General features: G+C 64.3%; 1 protein-coding gene across 1 annotated transcript in view; it reads left to right on the top strand.

Annotated features, from left to right (window-relative positions):
• Window positions 1-19041, top strand: part of PKD1 (polycystin 1, transient receptor potential channel interacting) — a 41465-nt gene that overhangs the window by 2723 nt on the left and 19701 nt on the right. Inside the window, exons 2-14 of the mRNA XM_059154405.1 lie at window positions 10989-11060; window positions 11162-11233; window positions 11491-11660; window positions 11919-12590; window positions 12715-12898; window positions 14035-14255; window positions 14620-14735; window positions 15100-15226; window positions 15747-15994; window positions 16389-17141; window positions 17954-18085; window positions 18277-18452; window positions 18609-18742. Of these exons, the coding sequence (XP_059010388.1) occupies window positions 10989-11060; window positions 11162-11233; window positions 11491-11660; window positions 11919-12590; window positions 12715-12898; window positions 14035-14255; window positions 14620-14735; window positions 15100-15226; window positions 15747-15994; window positions 16389-17141; window positions 17954-18085; window positions 18277-18452; window positions 18609-18742 (3077 nt within the window). The remainder of the gene's footprint in view (window positions 1-10988; window positions 11061-11161; window positions 11234-11490; window positions 11661-11918; window positions 12591-12714; window positions 12899-14034; window positions 14256-14619; window positions 14736-15099; window positions 15227-15746; window positions 15995-16388; window positions 17142-17953; window positions 18086-18276; window positions 18453-18608; window positions 18743-19041) is intronic.

Here is a 19041-nt window from a genome sequence, read left to right on the forward strand (position 1 = left end):
GCCCACGGCTGGCCCACAGGGGCGTTTAGGCCTCAGCAGGCAGGGTGGGCTGGGTTAGCGGTGCTGCTGGAGGTGGCCTGAGAGAGATGACATTACTTGGCAAAGTGTTGCTGTTGTCCCGGATTTAAATCTTTCTTGTGATGAATTTGAGTAGACCACCCCGTGGTCACCCCGAGACGGTGAGGGATTCCCTGATCCCACCTGTGCCGGCGTGTTTAGGTTTCTGGTTGTCTGCGGTTCTTCTAGTAGTTTGAATCCGGACCCAAACAAGGGCCGCACAGTGTAGCTGGTCGGCGTCTTTTGTCCTCCAATGATGTATCTACCCTCCCTCGTCTCTCTCTCTCCTCACGCGACCGGTGACAGTGGCGCCAAGAGCATCTGCGTTTGGACTTGTCCCTGTGGTGTCAACCAGTGTATCCACTGCCCTCTGTTTCCTGTAGCGGGACAGTCGCTGCAGGGTGGTGTGTTGTGGGAAGCCACATTTCCAGTCCTCTGGAGGCACTTCCGGCCAGCGGCTGCTGCGTGGACAGGCCCATGGCTCAGGATGTTCGTCACCAGGGGCTGTTCAGAGGGGACGGTGCTGCTCCCAGTGTTGTCTGTCAGTTTCAGGTGTGGTTTCCAGCCACTTCTCGGGGCTCGTGCTGCTGACTTCAGCCACTGGTCTAGGACGAGGCTTAGGGCCTCAGTAGGGACATGGTTCATTGATGGAAATCTCAGGGCCTTGGGGTCTCTTGTCAGCTGGGGGTGTACTTGGAGCCTTGCCCTTCCTCGCCTGGGCCCCTGAATGGCAGGAGAGTTTGGGAGACTGGAGGAGGCTAGGCCTCTCGCGTCTGCATGGCACATGCGTGCGAGGTGGGCCTTGGGGGGAGCACATGGGCCTGGTGTGTGCGTGACATGTTAGGCTGCATGTGCCACATGTTTTGCTGCCTTGAGGATGGGCCAGACCACAGAGGGTCCCTTCCCCAAACCCTCACCAGGCAGAGAGCCTGGCTGCTGTGTGCCAGGCCCTGTGTGGGGTGTCTCTAAGGCTCGGATATCACCGTGATGCTGGCGATGGGGAGGGGCTGTTTTGGAGGGCTCCCTGGGGGCCACCAGTGTAGGTGACATTGAAAGGTCTGAGAGAGAGCACCCAGACAAGGGACAGCCCGGAGGAGGGTCTGGGGCTGCATGTGCTGGAGGCATGGGGGTGCGGCCCTTATCTAGATGGCTGGGGATATCCCTGAAGGGCCCCAGACAGAAGGGGCACAGAACACTGGCTGCTGGGTGGGGATGGGTGTTGGGAGGGTCTGAGTGTCCTGCATACCCGGCAGCTCTCACTCTCGCGTCCCCTGAGGTGCACAGCATGGCCGGCTGGTGCTTGGAATTGAGGATGTAAACGCATGTGTACTGGCAGTTTCCCGAGGGGACACGGATGCCCGTTGGCAAGAGCTGTGGCCAGGACGTGCTGTAGGAGGGCTTCCTGCCGGGGCCGGGAGGTGATGGGGAGGCTCGTGCTGCATCTGCAGCGCTTGGTTCTTGAAGGGAGCAGCTGGTTCCAGTCGGGAGCTGGGCGGCGCCTGGGAGTCAGAGGACCTGCCCTCGAGGGGAGTGTGCCCACCCACCACGCCGCTTCCCAGTCGATAGCGCCTGCAAGCCTCTCACCTGGCAAGGGACTCGCAGCCAGAAGGCTTGTTGAAGACCTGAAGACCACAGCAGCAGCGGGGCTTCTTGTGGATTCTCCACGCCAGTGAGATAAAGGGTCCACTTAGCAGGTGGGTGAAGGGCCCAAGTGGACACACCTGCCCCGCCAGCCTGAGTGGTCGCCGCACACGTGGCCTCCGGGGAGATGCAGGGGGCCGCGGCACCGTGCCCCACACGCCCGTGTGGACGGCCGTCTCTGAAGGCGGATGGCAGCCGGCATCTGGAGGGTGTGGACACGTCGGCCCCCCATCCGCTGCTGGTGGCCGCGGCACAGGGCGGCATGCTGGAACCTGTCTGCCGGCTCCTCTGTGTGTACCCGAGAGAAGGGAAACCTGGGTCCACACGGAAGTCTGTACATACACGCTCACCACGTAGGGTTCCCCGGAGCTGGAACGTGGGGACAGCGCAGGGGTCCAGCAACAGAACGTGGTCTCCCACTCGCTGGAGCGCTACTTAGCCGCCCACAGGAGCCCTGACACCTGCCCCAACCCCTGCAGGCCCCGAAGACGTGCTCAGTGAATGCAGCTGGACCCAAGAGGCCACGTGTGGAATGATTTCCTTGGTAGGAAACGTCTGGAACAGGGCAGTCCGTGGAAGCCAAAAGCAGACTGGTGTATCTGGTGGGGGCGGGGTTGGGGTGTTGGTTTGGGAGTGAGACTGTGGTGGAAGGAGACGGCGCTCGTCGCACGACCTCGAGAACTCACCAGAAACCGGTGGGTTGTCCGCTTCACAGTTGGGAGCTTTGTACCATGTGAGGCGGCTCCGAATGGAAGACCAGATCTCTGGGTGTGCACCCCGCGCCCCGCCACTGGGTCATCCCCTCTGTCCGTGCTTGCCATGCGCTGGGCTCCTTGCAAAGCCTATTCTGTCCTTTTTGTCACGGTATCTTGCATGGTGCTGTGGGCTTGGAAGCACTCTTTGTCCCATTTTTTTTTTTTTAAAGATTTTATTTATTTGACAGAGAGAGATGACAGGCAGAGAGGCAGGCAGAGAGAGAGGAGGAAGCAGGCTCCCTGCTGAGCAGAGAGCCTGATTTGGGGCTCGATCCCAGGACCCTGGGATCATGACCTGAGCCGAAGACAGTGGCTTAACCCACTGAGCCACCCAGGCGTCCCTCTTTGTCCCATTTTATAGACCAGGAAACTGATGCTCCCCGAGGCTGTCACTTCCTGGGGTCACACGGCTGGGGGTTGTGGCAGAGACACGACTGCATGAGCATGCTCTGGGGCACAGCCCCGGGGCTGCACACGGGCCTGGCCCCCGGTGCTGGTGGTGGGGGGCTCCCTGGTGGGACCGCGTGGGACTGGCTGGGCTCTGGCCTTGGCTGCTGGCTCAACCCTTCCCCGCAGCTCCTCCTCAGTGTCCCTCTGCTCTCTGTGCTACGGCCCTTCCCACGGACTTTCTGTCTGGTTCTGGGAGGGAGGCATGGGGACCCCGGAGTTGGGATTCTGCCCCTGGATCAGACCTGGCTCATATCCCATCTCCTCCATTTCCTGCATGACCTTGGCCATGTCACTCAGCCTTCCTGAGCTTCGGTCTCCTCACTCGCCAGGTGGGCATCGCAAGTGGAGGCCCTTCTGGGGTTGTGGGCATGCCCGCGGGGCTCAGTGCTGGGGCCACGGTAGCTGTAACCTGTGCCAGAATGGCCCCTCGGCTCCCTTCTGTCCATACCCTCAGAGCCCATTACCTTGTCCCCAAGCACTGGCCACCAGGAGATGGGTCCTTGCCACCTGCCATGCTGACGGGTGCATGGAGAGTACCCCTGAACACGTGTGCCAGTCATTGCGTCGCTCAGACCACATGCCGGATAGGGGGATGGGGGAGCCCAGGGAGGCCTGAGGTCCACGGGACCCTGGCACACTCCTCTGGTGTTTGGGTCTCAGTTTTATGCACCTGACATGTTCAGGTGTACATTTGGGACACAGTGAAGTTTTGATGTGTAACTAGAGAGCATCGCTTCCCGCGTTCACCTTGTGCTGGGAGCTGGGGGGATGGCGTGGGTCTGAAATCCATGGCCACGAGGGCTGCTTGGTGCCCCTGACCTTGGCCCTGCCGCTGGCCTCTGCTGTCACATGCCCAGCACACCCTGGTAAGCTCACTTGTCGTGTCGGTGAGACTCAGTTTCCCTCTCCCAGGGCCTGAGACCAGGGCATTTCCCATAGGGGCCTCCTTCTCCTCTCTTGGTTGTTCTGCCCTTGACCCTGGGCGACTTGTCACTGGCCATCGTCTTCTGACAGCTGACTGGGTGGCCCTGGAGGATGTGGCTCCCACCCCCACATGCTGCCCATGGGATGGGGGAGTGCTTCTGCTGCCACCTGTGTTCCCCCACAGCTCTTGGGAGACCCTGGTTCTTGAGCAAGACCCAGGCTGAGGCTTGGTTTCAAGTGAGGAAGCCATTTTGGATGGAGATGCACATTTTCCTTTCCGAACACTCTGCAGCGGCCAGCGCTAGCAGCAGGAACCCAGACGGGCCCAGCCCGTGGAACACTCTGGAATGAAAACATCCCGTTTGTCCTACTGCCATCTTGGGTGGCAGCGGCCGTCTGGCCCTGGGAGCTGGGTGCCTGTGCCTTTCGGGCTGGCCAAGGCGGGGCTGTGTCCATGGGGTGGGCCGCGGGCCTCAGGGGCGCCGGCCAGAGCGTGCTTGCAGTCTTGCTGCTGAATAGAACGCAGCTGGAAAATGCAGCTCACGTCCTTTTTTCCCAGAACACCTCGTTCTTTGTGGCTTGGCAGCTGTCTCTGCCAAGGGGCCCAGTGGTGCCCAGCCGCCCGTGCCAGGGAAGGGGCTGCGTTTACGGCCAAGGTGGGCAGGGCTTGTTCTTTCCCCGAGGTGCCTGTGGGCCCAGGCCTGGCCAGGTGTGGTGTCCCTGACTTTAGCAGCCCCCTGTGCCCTGAAGGATGCTCTGGGGCCACCCTGGGAAGGGCTTCCTTTGCTTCTGGTGGAAGCAGAGAATGAGGCCAGTGCTCAGGGCAAGGCTGACAGCACTGTTGGCCTTAGGATCCGGGGCTTGCAAACCGCTTTGGAGCCCTGGGTCAGGCTGGTTTCATGTCACTGGCCATGCCCAGTAGCTGAGGGGGCGATGGGATGGCTAGCTGGGCTGGAAAGCCTGAGGCCATGTGCCAGCTCCCCAGCCAGGATGGGGAAGAGCACAGCCTTTCCCCTTTCTCCCGATTCTGGGGACACATGGTGGGATGAGCAGGGCTGCCTCCCCGAGCCTCAGCATTCCCACCTGTGGAATGGGCTGGTCACTCCTTGCCTGGCTGATTGGGACAGGTCTGAGCGCAGCTCCCGAGCACGGGTGCTGGATCCGGAGGGAGGCTGGGCACCCTTCTGTCTGTTCCTTTGCCTCCCCTTACCCTGAAGGGGGCCTCAAATCCCCAGACCCTCTCCTGGGGGGGGCCGCACCCTGTCTTGTTAAGGGTCTGAAGGTGGCTGCCTTGGGGCACATTGGTCTGTCCAAGTGTGGAGGACTCCCCACCCCTCGGGCCCTCCCTACAGGTCTGAGCTCCCCTCCCTGTCCTGGCCTGTGGCCACAGGGGCTTCCTAGGTGGGAAGCAGCAGCACACTGGCTGTGTAGGCCCGTCCTGCTGAGACTTCAGTAGCGGGAGGGCAGAACTCCAGTGACGGGGGCCCCCGTAAAATGCTGTGAGGTTGGGATCTTCCCAGGCTGGGCCTCTCCCTCTCACTTTGGAGGCTGAGACAGCCCCTTGATGCCGCCCTGGGCTGGCGGGCCCCTCCCTGGAGAGCCTGCCTCTGCCCCCTCCCCAGCTGGCCCTGTCCTCGTGTTTGTCTGCAAATCTGCTCCTTCCTAAACTCGAATTCATTAATTTACACATCATCATTTCCGGCCCTGGAAGCCAGCCTTGCTCACCATAAATAGACAGAACGAAAACAGAATGAGTTTATTACGCTCAAACTGGCTCGGTGCTCCCGGCAGCCTGGCCCCCTCCACGCCCCCAGTCTCCCCCCTACCCAGACGCAGCGTCGCCAGCCCTGGGTCCCAGGGGTGGGGGGCAGGGCAGGCACTGCACTATAGCCACTCCCCTTTGGGCCAGGCCTGGCTCCTGAGAAGATGTGTTGGGGGTCCTCCCTGCTGGGCTCAGGAGAACCTGGCAGCGCCTCAGAGAGAGGACGGGCGGCCAGGGCTGCCATTCCTGGTGATGGAGGGAAGAGAATGGAGCCCTGGGCCTTGGATGGGGAGCGGGTACCTTCTGTCCCGCCAGCGCGGCTGTCCTGTCCTCCCAGAGGAGGGAGGAGGCAGCTGCTGGCTTGGGAGGAGTGGGTTACATAACTTCAGCTGCGGCCCCTCCGGAGCCCGTTCCCCCCAAGCCCTGTTTCCAGTGCGGCGGCCAGCGCAGGGGTGGGGGTGACGGGCTGGGGCCTGGCACTCGCCCCCGCCGCTGACCACATGCGTCTGGAATGTGCAGATGTTTCCTTGGGGGCTCCGGCTGGCCCCCAGACCCCGCCCAGCATCTGGACTGGGGAACGGGCACACGGGCCACTCCTCTCCTTGGCACCGGAGGAAACTGAGGCTGCTCAGGGCTGCCAGGCAGGGTCCCAGCTTCCCTGGGACCTCCAGTGCCTCAGCTCCAGAAGGGCAGACTGCTCTAGCAGTCACCCCAGGCTTAGGAACGCTCCAGACCTGCTTGTGACCACCCCCTCCTTGGCTTCTACCTTCATGTACCCTGACCCTTTCCTGTCTCCTGGGCGCCCTTCTCCATGTGGGCCCTGATGTGAGCATGGGTGGGATGCAGGAGCTGAGCCGTGTGCGGACAGGGCTAGGGGAGCTGCTGATGCTCACCACGGGAGCCCTTGAGCACCTTCTGCTGAGCACCTCCAGCTTGTGGTACGAGCGAGGACCCTCACCCGAGCTCCTGCTTGCAGCAGGAAAGAGCAGCCCCAGACGGCCAGGGGCATGCTCTTGGGTGCCTGTACCCCGGGGGAGGCTGGTGTCCCCCCTCATGACAGTGTCTGGTCTGGGAGGCAGGGAGAGCCTGGGGGACAGCCGGGGCTCCCCAGTGGACTGCTGGGTCCCTGTTGGGGAGGAGAGGGAAGGCCAGCCTCTCAATCTGATCCCTGGTGCCTGGGGAGGTGACACGTGGGAGGTGACACGTGTCTTATGCTTTCATGGGTGTATGCCTGTCACTTGGTAGTATGTGGGTCCCCAGGTCACCCACCTCCTCCTTAAGCTGGTCTGACCCCTCCAGTCTTGGCCTTAGGATCTGTGGAGTTGGCTTGAGTGGGCCTCGGAGGGGCTGGGGAGTATCTAGCTGGCCCAGAGGGTAGGCCCTGCTTGGCCCAAGACCTCTCAGGAGTGCTGTCCAGCCAGGCTGCTGGCCCTTCTCCCGGGAGGGGCTGGCCGCTGCTCGGCCAGCCCTGCTGCTTTCTTCCTTCGGGGTCTCCCTGGGCCTGCTGTGTCTCCCCTGCCGTTGTGGGGGCTGGGCTGGCCCAAGGCTTCCTTGGCCTTTCACCAGCATGCTGATAGTAAGAACTAATGTGGACAAGTGGCTGTGGGACAGAGTGAGGACCCTACTAGTAGTTTCTTTCCATGTCCCCATCCCGGTGACCCCCACAGCTCCCCCTTAGTGTCCCCTCTGCCCTTCCCCTCTCTCCCAGTGTGCACCATTAGCCACGCAGCCTGCCCCACACAGCTGCTCCCACACCCTGGGGCTGGGGCTTAGGGCCTAGTGTGTCCTTAGGGCACGGACTGTAGCTGAGCAGGATCCTAGGGGAGCCTGCTGATGTTTTCTGGGCCCAGGTGAGTGCTGGGGGGAAGGGGCTCAGCTGGGACCTGGAGCAGTGGCTAGTGTCCTGAACTGTGTGTGACTGATGGTGGGGCCTTTGGCGTGCGGGGGAGGGGAGCCTCGATGGGGCTGCTGGGCCAGACAGAGCTGGGTGGAGGACTTGGCCGAGGGTGGCTTGGAGCCACAGGCCAGTGAGGCTAGGGTCAGCCGTGTCCCGACGGGCCAGGGTGGGTGCTGGCTGCGTGGCCTGGACGCTGAACTTGGCCTGCCCCCACCCCCGCCGCCCCAGGGTTCTCAGGCGCCACCAGCAGTCCCCAGAGCTGCCACTCATGATGGATTTTCCAGAGAATGGGATGTGGAGAACACTTTAGGGATTTTCCTTTTTTCTTTCCTCTTCTGCCTGAGGCCCAGGCTGGGAAGCTGCCCCGGGAGCCCCTGGTGGGTCTCGCCCATGCTCACCCTCCTGTCCTGCCACCCCCCGGCCCCATCTCTTGGACGCTCTCCCTGTGGCTTCCTGTGCCCTGCAGGCTGCTGCTTTCCTCAGAGGCTCGGACACCGGGAGGTTCCTTCTGCTACGGCCACTCCACGCTAGAGCATCGTGGTTGACCGTGGGTGGGAGTCCGGCTGCCTCTCACTGGTCTCCTGGCCTGGCCCGCCCCCTACCCCACCCCAGGAGTGGGTGCGGGCCGGCTGGGGGGAGCCTGAGCAGCGCGGGGCAGGCCATGTACCCCAGAGGAAGGCCTGGCCCGCCAGCCAGAAAGCACCCCTCCCCCGCCACATGTGAGGAGGGACAGGGCAATCTAGGCTCCACTGTGGGGGGCACACTTGACCTTGCCAGCGGGTCTTGTCCCCGTGTCCCCTGGCCCCCAAAGGCCTCTCCAGCCCTGGTGTTCCTGGAGCCCCAGTTCTGGGTGGAGACAGACCTGGGCACATAGCCACACACATGCACGCTGTCTCTCCGTGCCCGCCCTCCCCCAGATGGGAAACCCGAGCTCAGTGAGACCAGCGCCTCGTCGGGGCACCGAGCTGGGACAGGGCAGGGCTCTGGTCCGAGCCTGCATCAGCGGCAGTGCTTCTTCTTGAGGAGGCCTCGCTGCCCCAGCCTCCTCTTCGATGGGGCTCCCGGTGCCCCTTGCCAGCCTCCTTGCCTCCCGTTCCCCTCTGAGGCCCCCACTCTGGGCCCCCAGGGCAGCCTGTCCGTCCATTTGTGCACACCCCACTTCTCCTATTCAAGGGTACTGCGAGTGTGGAAAACTCAGGGGACCTGCCTGCTCTCAAGCCTGGAGCTGTCACGGTGCGCCCCTTTCCAGCACTTTCTTTAGATCTTGGTTGAACAGTTTCAGGGGAGGGGCTGGTTTTGTGACTGGATTTCTCTTGGTCTGTGTGCTGAGGGGGCTGCCCCTGCTGGCGGCTGAATGGGCTCCGGGCGCTGCCCCTGTGCAGCCTGTGTCTCCCCACAGGTGAGGGGAGGAGTGTCTGTGGCATCCTGGTCCCGGCACTGGGGGGGCTGCTCCAGGTGGAGACCCCAGGCCTTAGCCCCACCTGGTCCCCACGGGAGTTCCAGCCTTGCCCACTTCACCATCCAGGGGAATGGGAGCCCCACTGGGCCTGGCTGAGTGACCAGGGTGGCGGAGTGGCCCGGCAGCAGCCCAGTTTGCAGCCCCCAGCCTTCTATGGTCTCCACGCGACCCCATGTGGCCTGGGGGTCATTTCCGGAGCCTGGTTCCAGATGTGGTCCACAGCATCAGGAGCCGGGCTGGGGGTGTGGCTCTGGGCATCCCAGCCAGCAAAGCACTGGACACCCTCCTCCCCACGTCCTCAGGGGCCTGTGTGCACCTCAGCTCTCCCAGCAGGACCTCGTTTCCACACCAGCCACCTCTAAGGTCCTGCTGTATTGGGAGCAGGGACATCCCCGAGGGTGGCTATTGGGAGCTGGACACCCCCAGGCTGCCTCAGGAGCCTTGATAGGAAGGGCTGTGGAAGCCAGGTGCCCAGGGACAGGTGTCGACCAGGCTGTGGTTGGGGTAGGGTGGGATCTGAGTGTAGGAGGAGCTGGGCTGGCAGGAGCAGGAAGTGGTTGGGCCAGGAGGAGGCATCGGCAGACCTCCACCTCTGCCCTACTGGGTGGTCACTGGGGGCCGAGGTAGGGCCCGGGAGAGGCATTCTGGGGACATCTGAGGGCGAGCGGTGACACCTGCGAGGGCAGAGGCTCTGCGGGTGAGTCCCAGGCCTCATCAGCTTAGAGGCCCCGACGGGGTTGCTCAGACATGGGGGCCCCGGGAGGGGAGAGGTGAGGAGGGTGCAGTGAAGCAGGTGACCGGAGGCGTCCACCAGGTCAGGGGAGGGGATGGGTAGGCGCGACCCTGGCCTCCACCTCCAGGCTGGGAGGGACAGTGGTGCGGTTAGCCGCAGAGCATGTTTTTGGAAGGGCTTTGACCTTCCTGGGGGGTGGTGTCGCCAGCTCCCAAGGGTCGTGGTTCTGAACCATTCACAGTTTGGGGGTGAAAGTGCTTTGGGGCCGCTGCTGTCAGGGGTGCGTCTCCTCACATCCGTGACCTCTGTGTGTCTTGGGTTAACGATGCGTCCTGGGCTGGTTTTCCTGGCCAGCTGGGCTCCACACCGTCTGGGAGCCATGCCTGTGTAGAGCGGACCCCACGTGGATGCGGCCAGCGCTGCCCGGTCTGCAGTCCGGCTTCACTGACGACACTCCACGCGGGGGCTGCATCTTTTCTGTACTTGGCCCCGCTTGCCTTGCTGCTTCGCCTCTGCCGGTACTTGACGCTGTGACCCGTGGGTGGTGCCCTCCTGTGTTCTCTCAGTCAGGGAGGCTCTACAGGACTGTCACCTGTGGCTTTGGGCTTTGTCCCACTCCCCGGACCCAGCTGAACCTCCCCGGGCTTGCAGAGGGCCGGCCCCGCCCCCGGCCCGCCATGTCCTCGTGCTGACGTGCCCAGGCTGTCTCTGGAGGGTCCGGCCCAACTTGGCACAGCTGGACCCAGTGCCTGCCTCACAGTTCAGCCGGCCTCTGCGATTCCTGCCCGGTCCTGCTTCTTGTTGAACCTGTGTGTTGCCTTGTAGACTGCGCCGGTGTTTGTCCTGGGGTCCTGTCAACCTCGGTGTTTGCTGTGGCCTGTCACCGTAGCTCTGAGAGGAGGTGGTCCCCCAGGGCCCCCTCCCTGCTTACCTTGTCCTTGTGCCCCACTGTGTCTTGGGGGCATTCTGAGACCCCCTCCCCCATGCTAGCAATAGTGAGGCCCCTGGCCCTGGAGACCCTTAGGCTGCCCTGCTGTGTTCCAGACCCCACATGGCACGGTGCTGCCAGGCCCGGGGGTGGGGGACTGGAACTGCTGGGGGGCCTAGTGCTGGGCAGAGAAGGGGCATGGGGCGGGGCGTGGATGGGGTCCTGCGGGCTCCCAGCCCTCTCGTAGTCCAGTCATTGGGATCCTCTGTCCTGGCCGCAAGTAGGAAGTTGGAGGGAGTGGGAAGCCTCTGGGGGTGGGCCTGGGTCTCCTTTTTGCCCTGTCTGGGGCTTTGGCACTGACGGTGACCACTTTGTTCCCCAGAGATGTCTCCCACAACCTGCTCCGGGCACTGGACGTCGGGCTCCTGGCAAACCTGTCCACACTGACAGAGCTGTGAGTGTCCCCCTGCGGAGTGGGTGGACGGCGGTTGCCTGTCACCGTTGCATTTATGGGGGCTTCTTTCCAACCTTGCTGAATCCTCCCTTTTCTTCCAGGGACATAAGTAACAACAAGATTTCCACTTTAGAAGAAGGAGTATTTGCTAATTTATTTAATTTAACTGAGATGTAAGTTGTTTTTGGCGTCAGTAATTGCCCTCCCTGCCCTCCTGACCTGGCCTCCATGCCCATTCCCGTCGGAGAGCGGGCGCTGGGGGCCTCTTGCTTGCCTGCTGGAGCTCGTCTGGGGCCATGGGGCGGCGGGGTGCTGCACTGGGGAGGGCACCCCAGGCCCCTGCTTCCTGCGTTGAGGCCAGCAGTGACCCCTCCTCCGGGCCCCTGCCCTACCCTCTGCTGAGCGCCCGGCCTGGCCCCCCACCCCGCAGAAACCTGAGTGGAAACCCCCTGGAGTGTGACTGTGGTCTGGCCTGGCTGCCCCGCTGGGCGGAGGAGCAGCGGGTTCGCGTGCTTCGGCCCGAGGCGGCCACATGTGCCGGGCCCAGCCCCGTCGCTGGCCGGCCCCTCCTTGGCGTCCCCCTGTCAGATGGCGGCTGTGGTGAGTATGGCTGGAGTGGGCCGGCTGGGGCCTTTCCTGCTGGGCAGATCCCGGTAGGTGCTTGAGGGCCAGCAGCTGCGGCAGTGGGTGGGGGGGGTGGGCAATAAACATAGCAGCGGAGACAGACCCATTTGGGGGTCAGCAGGGTCCTGTGGACCCAGGGGACGGTGTAGGCAGGAGGTGAGGAGCGCTGTAGATGAGGGCACATGGGACACAGGGAGCAGGCGTGCCAGGGACCAGCCCGTGTGCTCCATCCAGGTGAGGACTACGTCGCCTGCCTTCCTGACAACAGCTCGGGTGCCGTGCTGCTGGCGGCCTTCTCGGCTGCCCACGAGGGCCCGCTCACACCTGAGGCCTGCAGTGCCTTCTGTTTTGCCGCTGGCCAGAGCCTCGGGGCCCTCTCAGACCAGGGCTGGTGCCTGTGCGGGGCGGCCCAGCCCCCCAATGCCTCCGCGGCCTGCCTGCCCTTCTGCTCCAGCACGCCGTCGACCCTCGCCCCTGCCTGCCGGGGCCCCACCATCCTGCAGGACACCTTCCCTGCCTCCCCAGGAGCTGCCCTGCTGGGGCCTCGGGGACCCCTGTCTTCTGGGCAGCCGGCAGCCTTCCGCGTCGCCGCCTCCCTGCCCATCCGCTCCACATGCTGGGACTTTGGCGACAGCTCCCCCCGGGTGGACGTTGCCGGTGCGGCCACCACTCACCGCTACATGCTGCCGGGACACTACCATGTGACGGTGGTGCTGGCCCTGGGGGCCGGCTCGGCCCAGCTGGAGGCCGAGGTGCGGGTGGAGGCAGCTCCCGCAGCCTTGGAGCTCTCATGTCTGGTCTCGGTGCGCAGCGATGAGACCCTCAAGCTTGGCGTCCGGAACCGTGGCGGCTCAGACCTCCAAGCCACATACAGCATCGTGGCTGTGGACGAGGAGCCGGCCCGGGGTGGGTGCCCTCGCCCTGGGCCTGGGCCGTCCCTCCCCTCACTCACCCCTGGGGGCTGGAGCGGGGGGGGGTGCTGGTTGGGCACATGCTGACACCCCTTCTCTGCCCGCTGACCCCCCCCCAGTGGTGCATCCGCTCTGCCCCCCAGACACCGTGATCTTCCCGGACAATGGGCACTGCTACCGCCTGGTGGCTGAGAAGGCCGCCTGGTTGCAGGCACAGGAACAGTGCCGGGCCTGGGCCGGGGCTGCCCTGGCCATGGTGGACAGTCCTGCCGTCCAGCGCTTCCTGGTCTCCCAGGTCACCAGGTACCCACCCCCCACCCCGGAGAAGCTGTCAGGTGGGGGTCCCCACAATGCTGGGGCGGGGCTGGAGGAGAGGTGGGGGTGGCCAGAGGCCCGAGTCCAGCTGGCAGGCCTGATGGCGGCCGAGGACCCTGTCTTGCTTGGCGGATGCCATTGCCATCAGCTCTTGGGACAAAGATGTGGGCGTGGGGGGTGCATCCAGGTCCTGCAGGCCCACCACCCCTGCTGTCCTCATTGAGCCCTCCTGGCAGGAGTAGGGCCGGTTCTGTTGTGACCATGGAGACTGCCCTCGGCCCCCCAGACCTTGAGGAACGGTGCTTCCTTGTAGCCGGCCCACCCCTGCCCCCGGCAGGTCGTGCCCATTTCTCCCCAAGGCTCTGGAAAGGGCCGACCAGACTGTGTCTCATACCCTGGATGTTCTTGGTGTCCAGAAGGGGAAATTGAGGCCCAGAACGGTCAAGGTCCCTGGCGATAGCCGGGCCCCAGTGCCTGGCTCTGACCCTGGCACCTCATTCCTCTCCCTGAGTTCTCCACGTGTCTGTCAGCCCTCCTTCCAGAAGGGTCTTCATACCTCGGCAGAGCTGGGGGAGCAGCCTGTGGGGGGGGCAAAGATGCAGGGCTTTTGCTCCCCAAATGCTACACTTAGAGCTGCCATTTTTTTTTTCTAATATATTTTTTACCCATTTGATGTGGTGGGGGTAGAGAAGGGGCAGGGGGAGAGGGAGAAGCAGACGCCTGCTGAGCTCAGAGCCTAACACAGACCTTGATCTCAACTCTGAGATCATGACCTGAGTGGAAACCAAGAGTCGGCCACTCATCCAACCGCAGCCCCCGTGGGCCTCCCTGCCCGGAGACTGCTCACACAGGACACCGCTCTCAGCCTGACTGAAGCCTCCCCTGCTGGGAGCACTCCGCTGGGCCCTGGGTTCCACAGGCATGGGTGTGAGTTGACACGGCTGTGGCCTTGCTTGCCAGGTCATCTCTCTGAGCCTCAGTTTCCCCATCTAGAGATGGGGAGAGGGGCAAGGCCTGCCTGAGGGGCTGCCGTGAGGAGCCGGCTCCCAGAGAGAGGACAGCTGGAAGGGTGCCTGTCTTCCGGGAGACCCTGGGCGCCCACTCTCCCCTCTGCCTGCCTGCAGGAGCCTGGATGTGTGGATTGGTTTCTCTGCTGTGGAGGGGGAGGAGGCGGACCCTGCCGTGCAGGGCGAGGCCTTCAACCTGGAGAGCTGCCAGAACTGGCTGCCCGGGGAGCCGCACCCGGCCACTGCCGAGCGCTGCGTGCGACTGGGGCCGGCGGGGCAGTGCAACACAGACCTATGCTCCGCGCCCCACAGTTATGTCTGCGAGCTGCAGCCTGGAGGTGCGCTGGGGCCCTTGGGGGGCTTCGGGTCACCCTCTGCCCTCAACCAGGACCGACAGCTCCCTGGCCATCCTGGGGAATTCCTTCACGCGGCTGTCCCTGACCCCCCACCACACAGGGGCTCCTGGCCGCCCTGGGGACTCCTCCTGTCCCCCTAGGACAGTCACATCCTTCAGGCTCATTGCTCAGCTGTTTAGTGTGGCTGAGCACCTGTGGTCCTGAGCGGAGCTGCTCCCAACAAGACTGAGCTGGGGAGCAGCTGGGAGGCCACTGCCAAGGGGCTCGGTCCCAGGTCTGGCCCCGCCTTGGGCCCCTGACACTGTCTTCCATGGCTGGCGACCTCACTGCACACTTGCTGTCCCAGGGCCTGTGTGGGACGCAGAGACCTTCCTCGTGGGAGCGCCCAGTGGGGACCTGCAGGGCCCCTTGAGCCCCCTGGCACAACAGGAGGTCCTCTCGGCCCCCCAGGAGCTTGTCGAGGTAGGCCAATCCCCGGGCCCACCAGGACAGGCTGCTGTGTCTCTTTAAGGTGCTTTCTCTGGGCCTTAATGACGTCCCGTGTGCCCGGTAGAGACTCTGCCCCACACCCTCCGCCATGCGGAGAGCAGCAGTGCCCCCTCCCCGTGTCTGAGAGCCCCGAGTGCTCCTGAGCCTTCTCTCCACAGAACAAGGGGGCGGTACCGGTGCTCAGCGATGGTTTTGAGCTGAATTTTCCTCCTGAGTGACTGTCTTCCTCAGTGTGAAGCCCCATGTGGTGGCTCCTTCCCCTCTGGGCCGGCCTGGATTGGGGTCTGGGGTCTTGGGCTCGGGGTCTCTGGAGCTGAGCAGCGCCCCCCCCCCCCAGATGATGGTGTTCCCCAGCCTGGGCCTGAGCAGGGAGGCCTTCCTCACAGCGGCTGAGCTGGGCACCCAGGAGCTCCGCCGACCCGTCCAGCTGCGGCTGCAGGTGCTAAGGCCCACGGCAGAAGCAGGTGGGGCTCTGTCCGGGCAGCGGGTGGGCGGCTATCCCCGCGGTCACAGGCCCTGGTCCACTGTCCACTGGACGGGTGTCTAGCCTTGAGGTGGGCAGAGTGGTGTCCACAGAGAAATGGACTCAGGCTCGGGACCCGCAGGACAGCCTGTGTGGGGCTGGCCCGGGTCCATTTTCTGGCCCAGGGTCGAGAAGGATAGAGGGGTGATTTTGGGGCCCGAGTTGCTGCCTGGCAAGACCTTCTGTCAATAGGCGCCTGGGGGGCTCAGTGGGTTGAGCCTCTGCCTTTGGTTCAGGTCATGATCCCAGACTCCTGGGATCGAGCCCCGAGTCAGGCTCTTTGCTCAGTGGGAACCCTGCTTCCCCACCTCACCCCCGCCTGCCTCTCTGCCTGCTTGTGGTCTCTGTCAAATAAATAAATAAAATCTTTAAAAAAAAAAACAAAAAACCTCCTGTTATCGTGGGGGTGTCCCTGGCTGAACAGCAGGCCAGGGCCCCAACACCCCTCTTTCTCCTTGCAGCGGCCCCTGGAAGCAGCAGGGAGCCTGAGAGCAGGTCCCCGGAGAGCCAGACTGAGTCTGTCCCTGTGTGCGCCCCAGAAGGACACTGGTGCCCCCGAGCTGGTCTCCACCTCCCACTGGATGACCCCTGCCGCCCCCGGGCCTGTGCCAATGGGTCCACGTCAGGGCCGGGACTCCCCGGGGCCTCCTATGCACTCTGGAGGGAGTTCCTGTTCTCTGTGCCGGCGGGGCCTCCCTCCCAGTACTCGGTAAGTGTCACCAGCCTGGGCTCCCCCTCTGCTGCCCACCTGGACAGATGGCACACTCTTCCACTCCCCTGCCTGCCCTGCTTCTGTCCTTGTCCTTGCTCAGCACCCCTAGCAGAAGAAACTGCCAGCTCGGGCTTTACCCCTAGTTCTGCTTTGTCCCTCCAAGGCCCTGCCCCTGTCCAGGAAGGGCCCTCCCATGCCTGCATCCCTGCCCTATGCACGTCCCTGTCCCAGCGCCTGTCCCATCTGTCTCTGCCATGAGTGCTTGGGGAGCCCCCGTGGGTCCTGTCCGCCTGCTGGAGCCCCTGATTCGGTGCCCCGGGTAGCACCCCTTCCCCCAGCCAGTGGTGGTCCACTGTGAGGACCGAGCAGAGCCTGCCTTTCTCTCCAACAGGTCGCCTTCCATGGCCAGGACAGCCCCCTGCTCCCCGGAGACCTCATCGCCTTGCAGCATGATGCCGGACCAGGAGCCTTTCTGCGCTGCTCACCCGCCCTGGGCGCCCCCGGAGCCAAGGCCCCGTACTTCACCACCACCACTGTGGCCTGGCTGTCCCACCTGCCCACGCAGCTGGAGGCGGCCCCAGCTGGCCCCGTCTGTGCCTTGCGGCTCCTGGCCACCACGGAGCGCCTCACCCTCCTGCTGGGGCTGCAGCCCAACCCAGGGCTGCAACCCGGGCGCTACGAGGTGCGGGCCACCGTGGGCAACAGCGTGTCCATGCACAACCTGTCCTGCAGCTTCGACGTGCTGTCCCCGGTGGCGGGGCTGAGGCTGGCCTACCCCATGCCCCACGACGGCCGCCTCTACGTGCCCACCAACAGCTCCACCCTGGTGCTCCAGGTGGACGCTGGCACCAGCGCCACTGCCACAGCCCACTGGCCCGGGGGCAACGTCAGCGCGCCCTTCGAGGCCGCCTGCCCGGCCACAGTGGCGGCCCTGCAGCCCAGCTGTGCTCTCGAGGCCAATAGCACCCTGTTTGCAGTGCTGGAGCTGCCTGGGCTCCGTGAGGGCGAGCACACGGTTGAGGTCGAGGTGGAGAATGGTGCTGGCCAGGCCAGCCTCAGCCTGCGTGTGACGGCCGAGGAGCCCATCTGCGGCCTTCGCGCCACTCCCAGCCCCGAAGCCCGTGTGCTGCAGGGCGTCCTGGTGGTGAGTAGCACCTCCACCCCCACCTCGACATGGGCCGGGCAGTGTGAGGGGAGCGGCTCCTCCCTGGGGAGGAGGGAGCTCGGCCTTGGGGCGGTGGGCTTGGTGGCCGCTTTGGGGCGGGCTCTGTGAGGGGCTCCTCAGACTGTCACTAATTCTGCAGTCCGTGGAGTGGTCCCCCGAGATGGCAGTTCCGACGCAGCTGCAGTCCACTCCCCCGACCCGCTGCTGCGCACCCATGCCCACCTCTAACCTCACCAACCTGTGTGTGCCCTCGAGGCCTCTGCCGTGCTCCCCCCAGGCTATGGGGAGTACTTCCTGACCAGGAGGCACTGGGGCCATCCTGCCGCTGTCCCTGTCCCGGCTGTCCCCCCACAGCAGGCAGCCGCCCCACGGGGGCCACGAGAAAGGCCATTTCTGACCGCTGCCACTTGTGCGGTCCCCTCCTGCCGCTTCCCCTGTTCCTGTTCCGTCAGCGGCCTGGGGTCAGCCTCCAGGGCCCCCTGATAGTTATTTGCTGCCACAGGGGGCCTGGGCAGGAGCCCGGGGACAGGCCGTGTGGGGATTCGGAGATGGTGGGCTCTTGCTGTCACTGGTACTGGGTCCCTGTTCAGATAGCAGGAGAGTGGTCAGAGAGACTGGGCCCAGGCTTGGCCCCATGCCTCACGGCCCCTCCAGCCTCCCCCTCCCCTGTGGTGTCTTGAAGTCGCCTGGGAAACCCCACTGGGAGGCACGTCCAGATAGGGGGGACCTGGGTTAGGGCAGAGCTAGCCACCGAAGCTCTGGGGCTGGCCGACGCTGTGCCCTTCCCGCAGCGGTACAGCCCCACGGTGGACGCTGGCTCGGACGTGGTCTTCCGCTGGACCATCGACGACAAGCAGTCCTTGACCTTCCACAACGTGGTCTTCAATGTCATCTACCAGAGCGCCGCGGTCTTCAAGCTCTCGGTGGGTGGGGGGCACTGTTGGGGCCAGGGGCGGGCCAGGCTGGGCAGTGCTCACCTTTGTCTTCTGTTCTGCTTTGCTCCCGAGGACCCCTCGGCTGGCTGCGGGTGAGTGCGGGGTGGGGGGGGGGCTGTCTACTGCCCGGTGGCACCCCCTCCACCTGCGGCAGCCCATGTGCTCCCCTGTCTCTGCAGCTGACAGCCTCCAACCATGTGAGCAATGTCACCGTGAGCTACAACGTCACTGTGGGGCGCATGCACCGGATGAGGGGCCTCTGGGTGTCGGCAGTGCCGCCTGTGCTGCCACCCAACGCCACTCTGGCCTTGGCCGCCCACGTGCTGGTGGACTCGGCTGTGGAGGTGGCCTTCTTGTGAGTGTGCCTGGCCTGGCGGGGAGTAGGGTGGGCTGCTCCTGGGGGTGCTGGGGCTGGGCTCCCCCTCCTTACCTGCCCAGAGTGGCCAGGGGTGCAGCCGGGCCTATGTGTGCCCACCCCAGCCTGCTCATGGCTTGCCCGCTGCCGTGGCAGGTGGACCTTCGGGGACGGGGACCAGGTGATAGGCCAGTTCAGGCCTCCATACGATGAGTCCGTCCGGGTCCCAGACCCCACGGTGGCCCAGGTGCTGGTGGAGCACAACGCCACGCACTCCTATGCCGTCCCAGGTGAGGGCCGGGCCGCTGGCCTGCTGGGGAACAGTCCCCTCCACCTAGTCTGGGCTGACGGCCTGGGGTCCATAGTAGGGAGAAGGAGGGGTGTCTGGGGTACAGGGTGGACTGGGCTTCTGAGCCCCATGATTCAAGTCTCCTGGCCAGAAACTGGACCTCCCTTGGCCCCTGTGCAGACCCTTTTCTGGAGAAGGGGGCTACGTTTCATTTTGAATGACTAGAAGCCGCATACTCGGAATACAGAGTAGAGTTCGGCGCCCCTACCCCTCTGCCTCCAACTGGGGCTCAGGGCGGCC

Source organism: Mustela lutreola, chromosome 17 (genome assembly GCF_030435805.1).
Source record: "Mustela lutreola isolate mMusLut2 chromosome 17, mMusLut2.pri, whole genome shotgun sequence".
NCBI lineage: Eukaryota > Metazoa > Chordata > Mammalia > Carnivora > Mustelidae > Mustela > Mustela lutreola.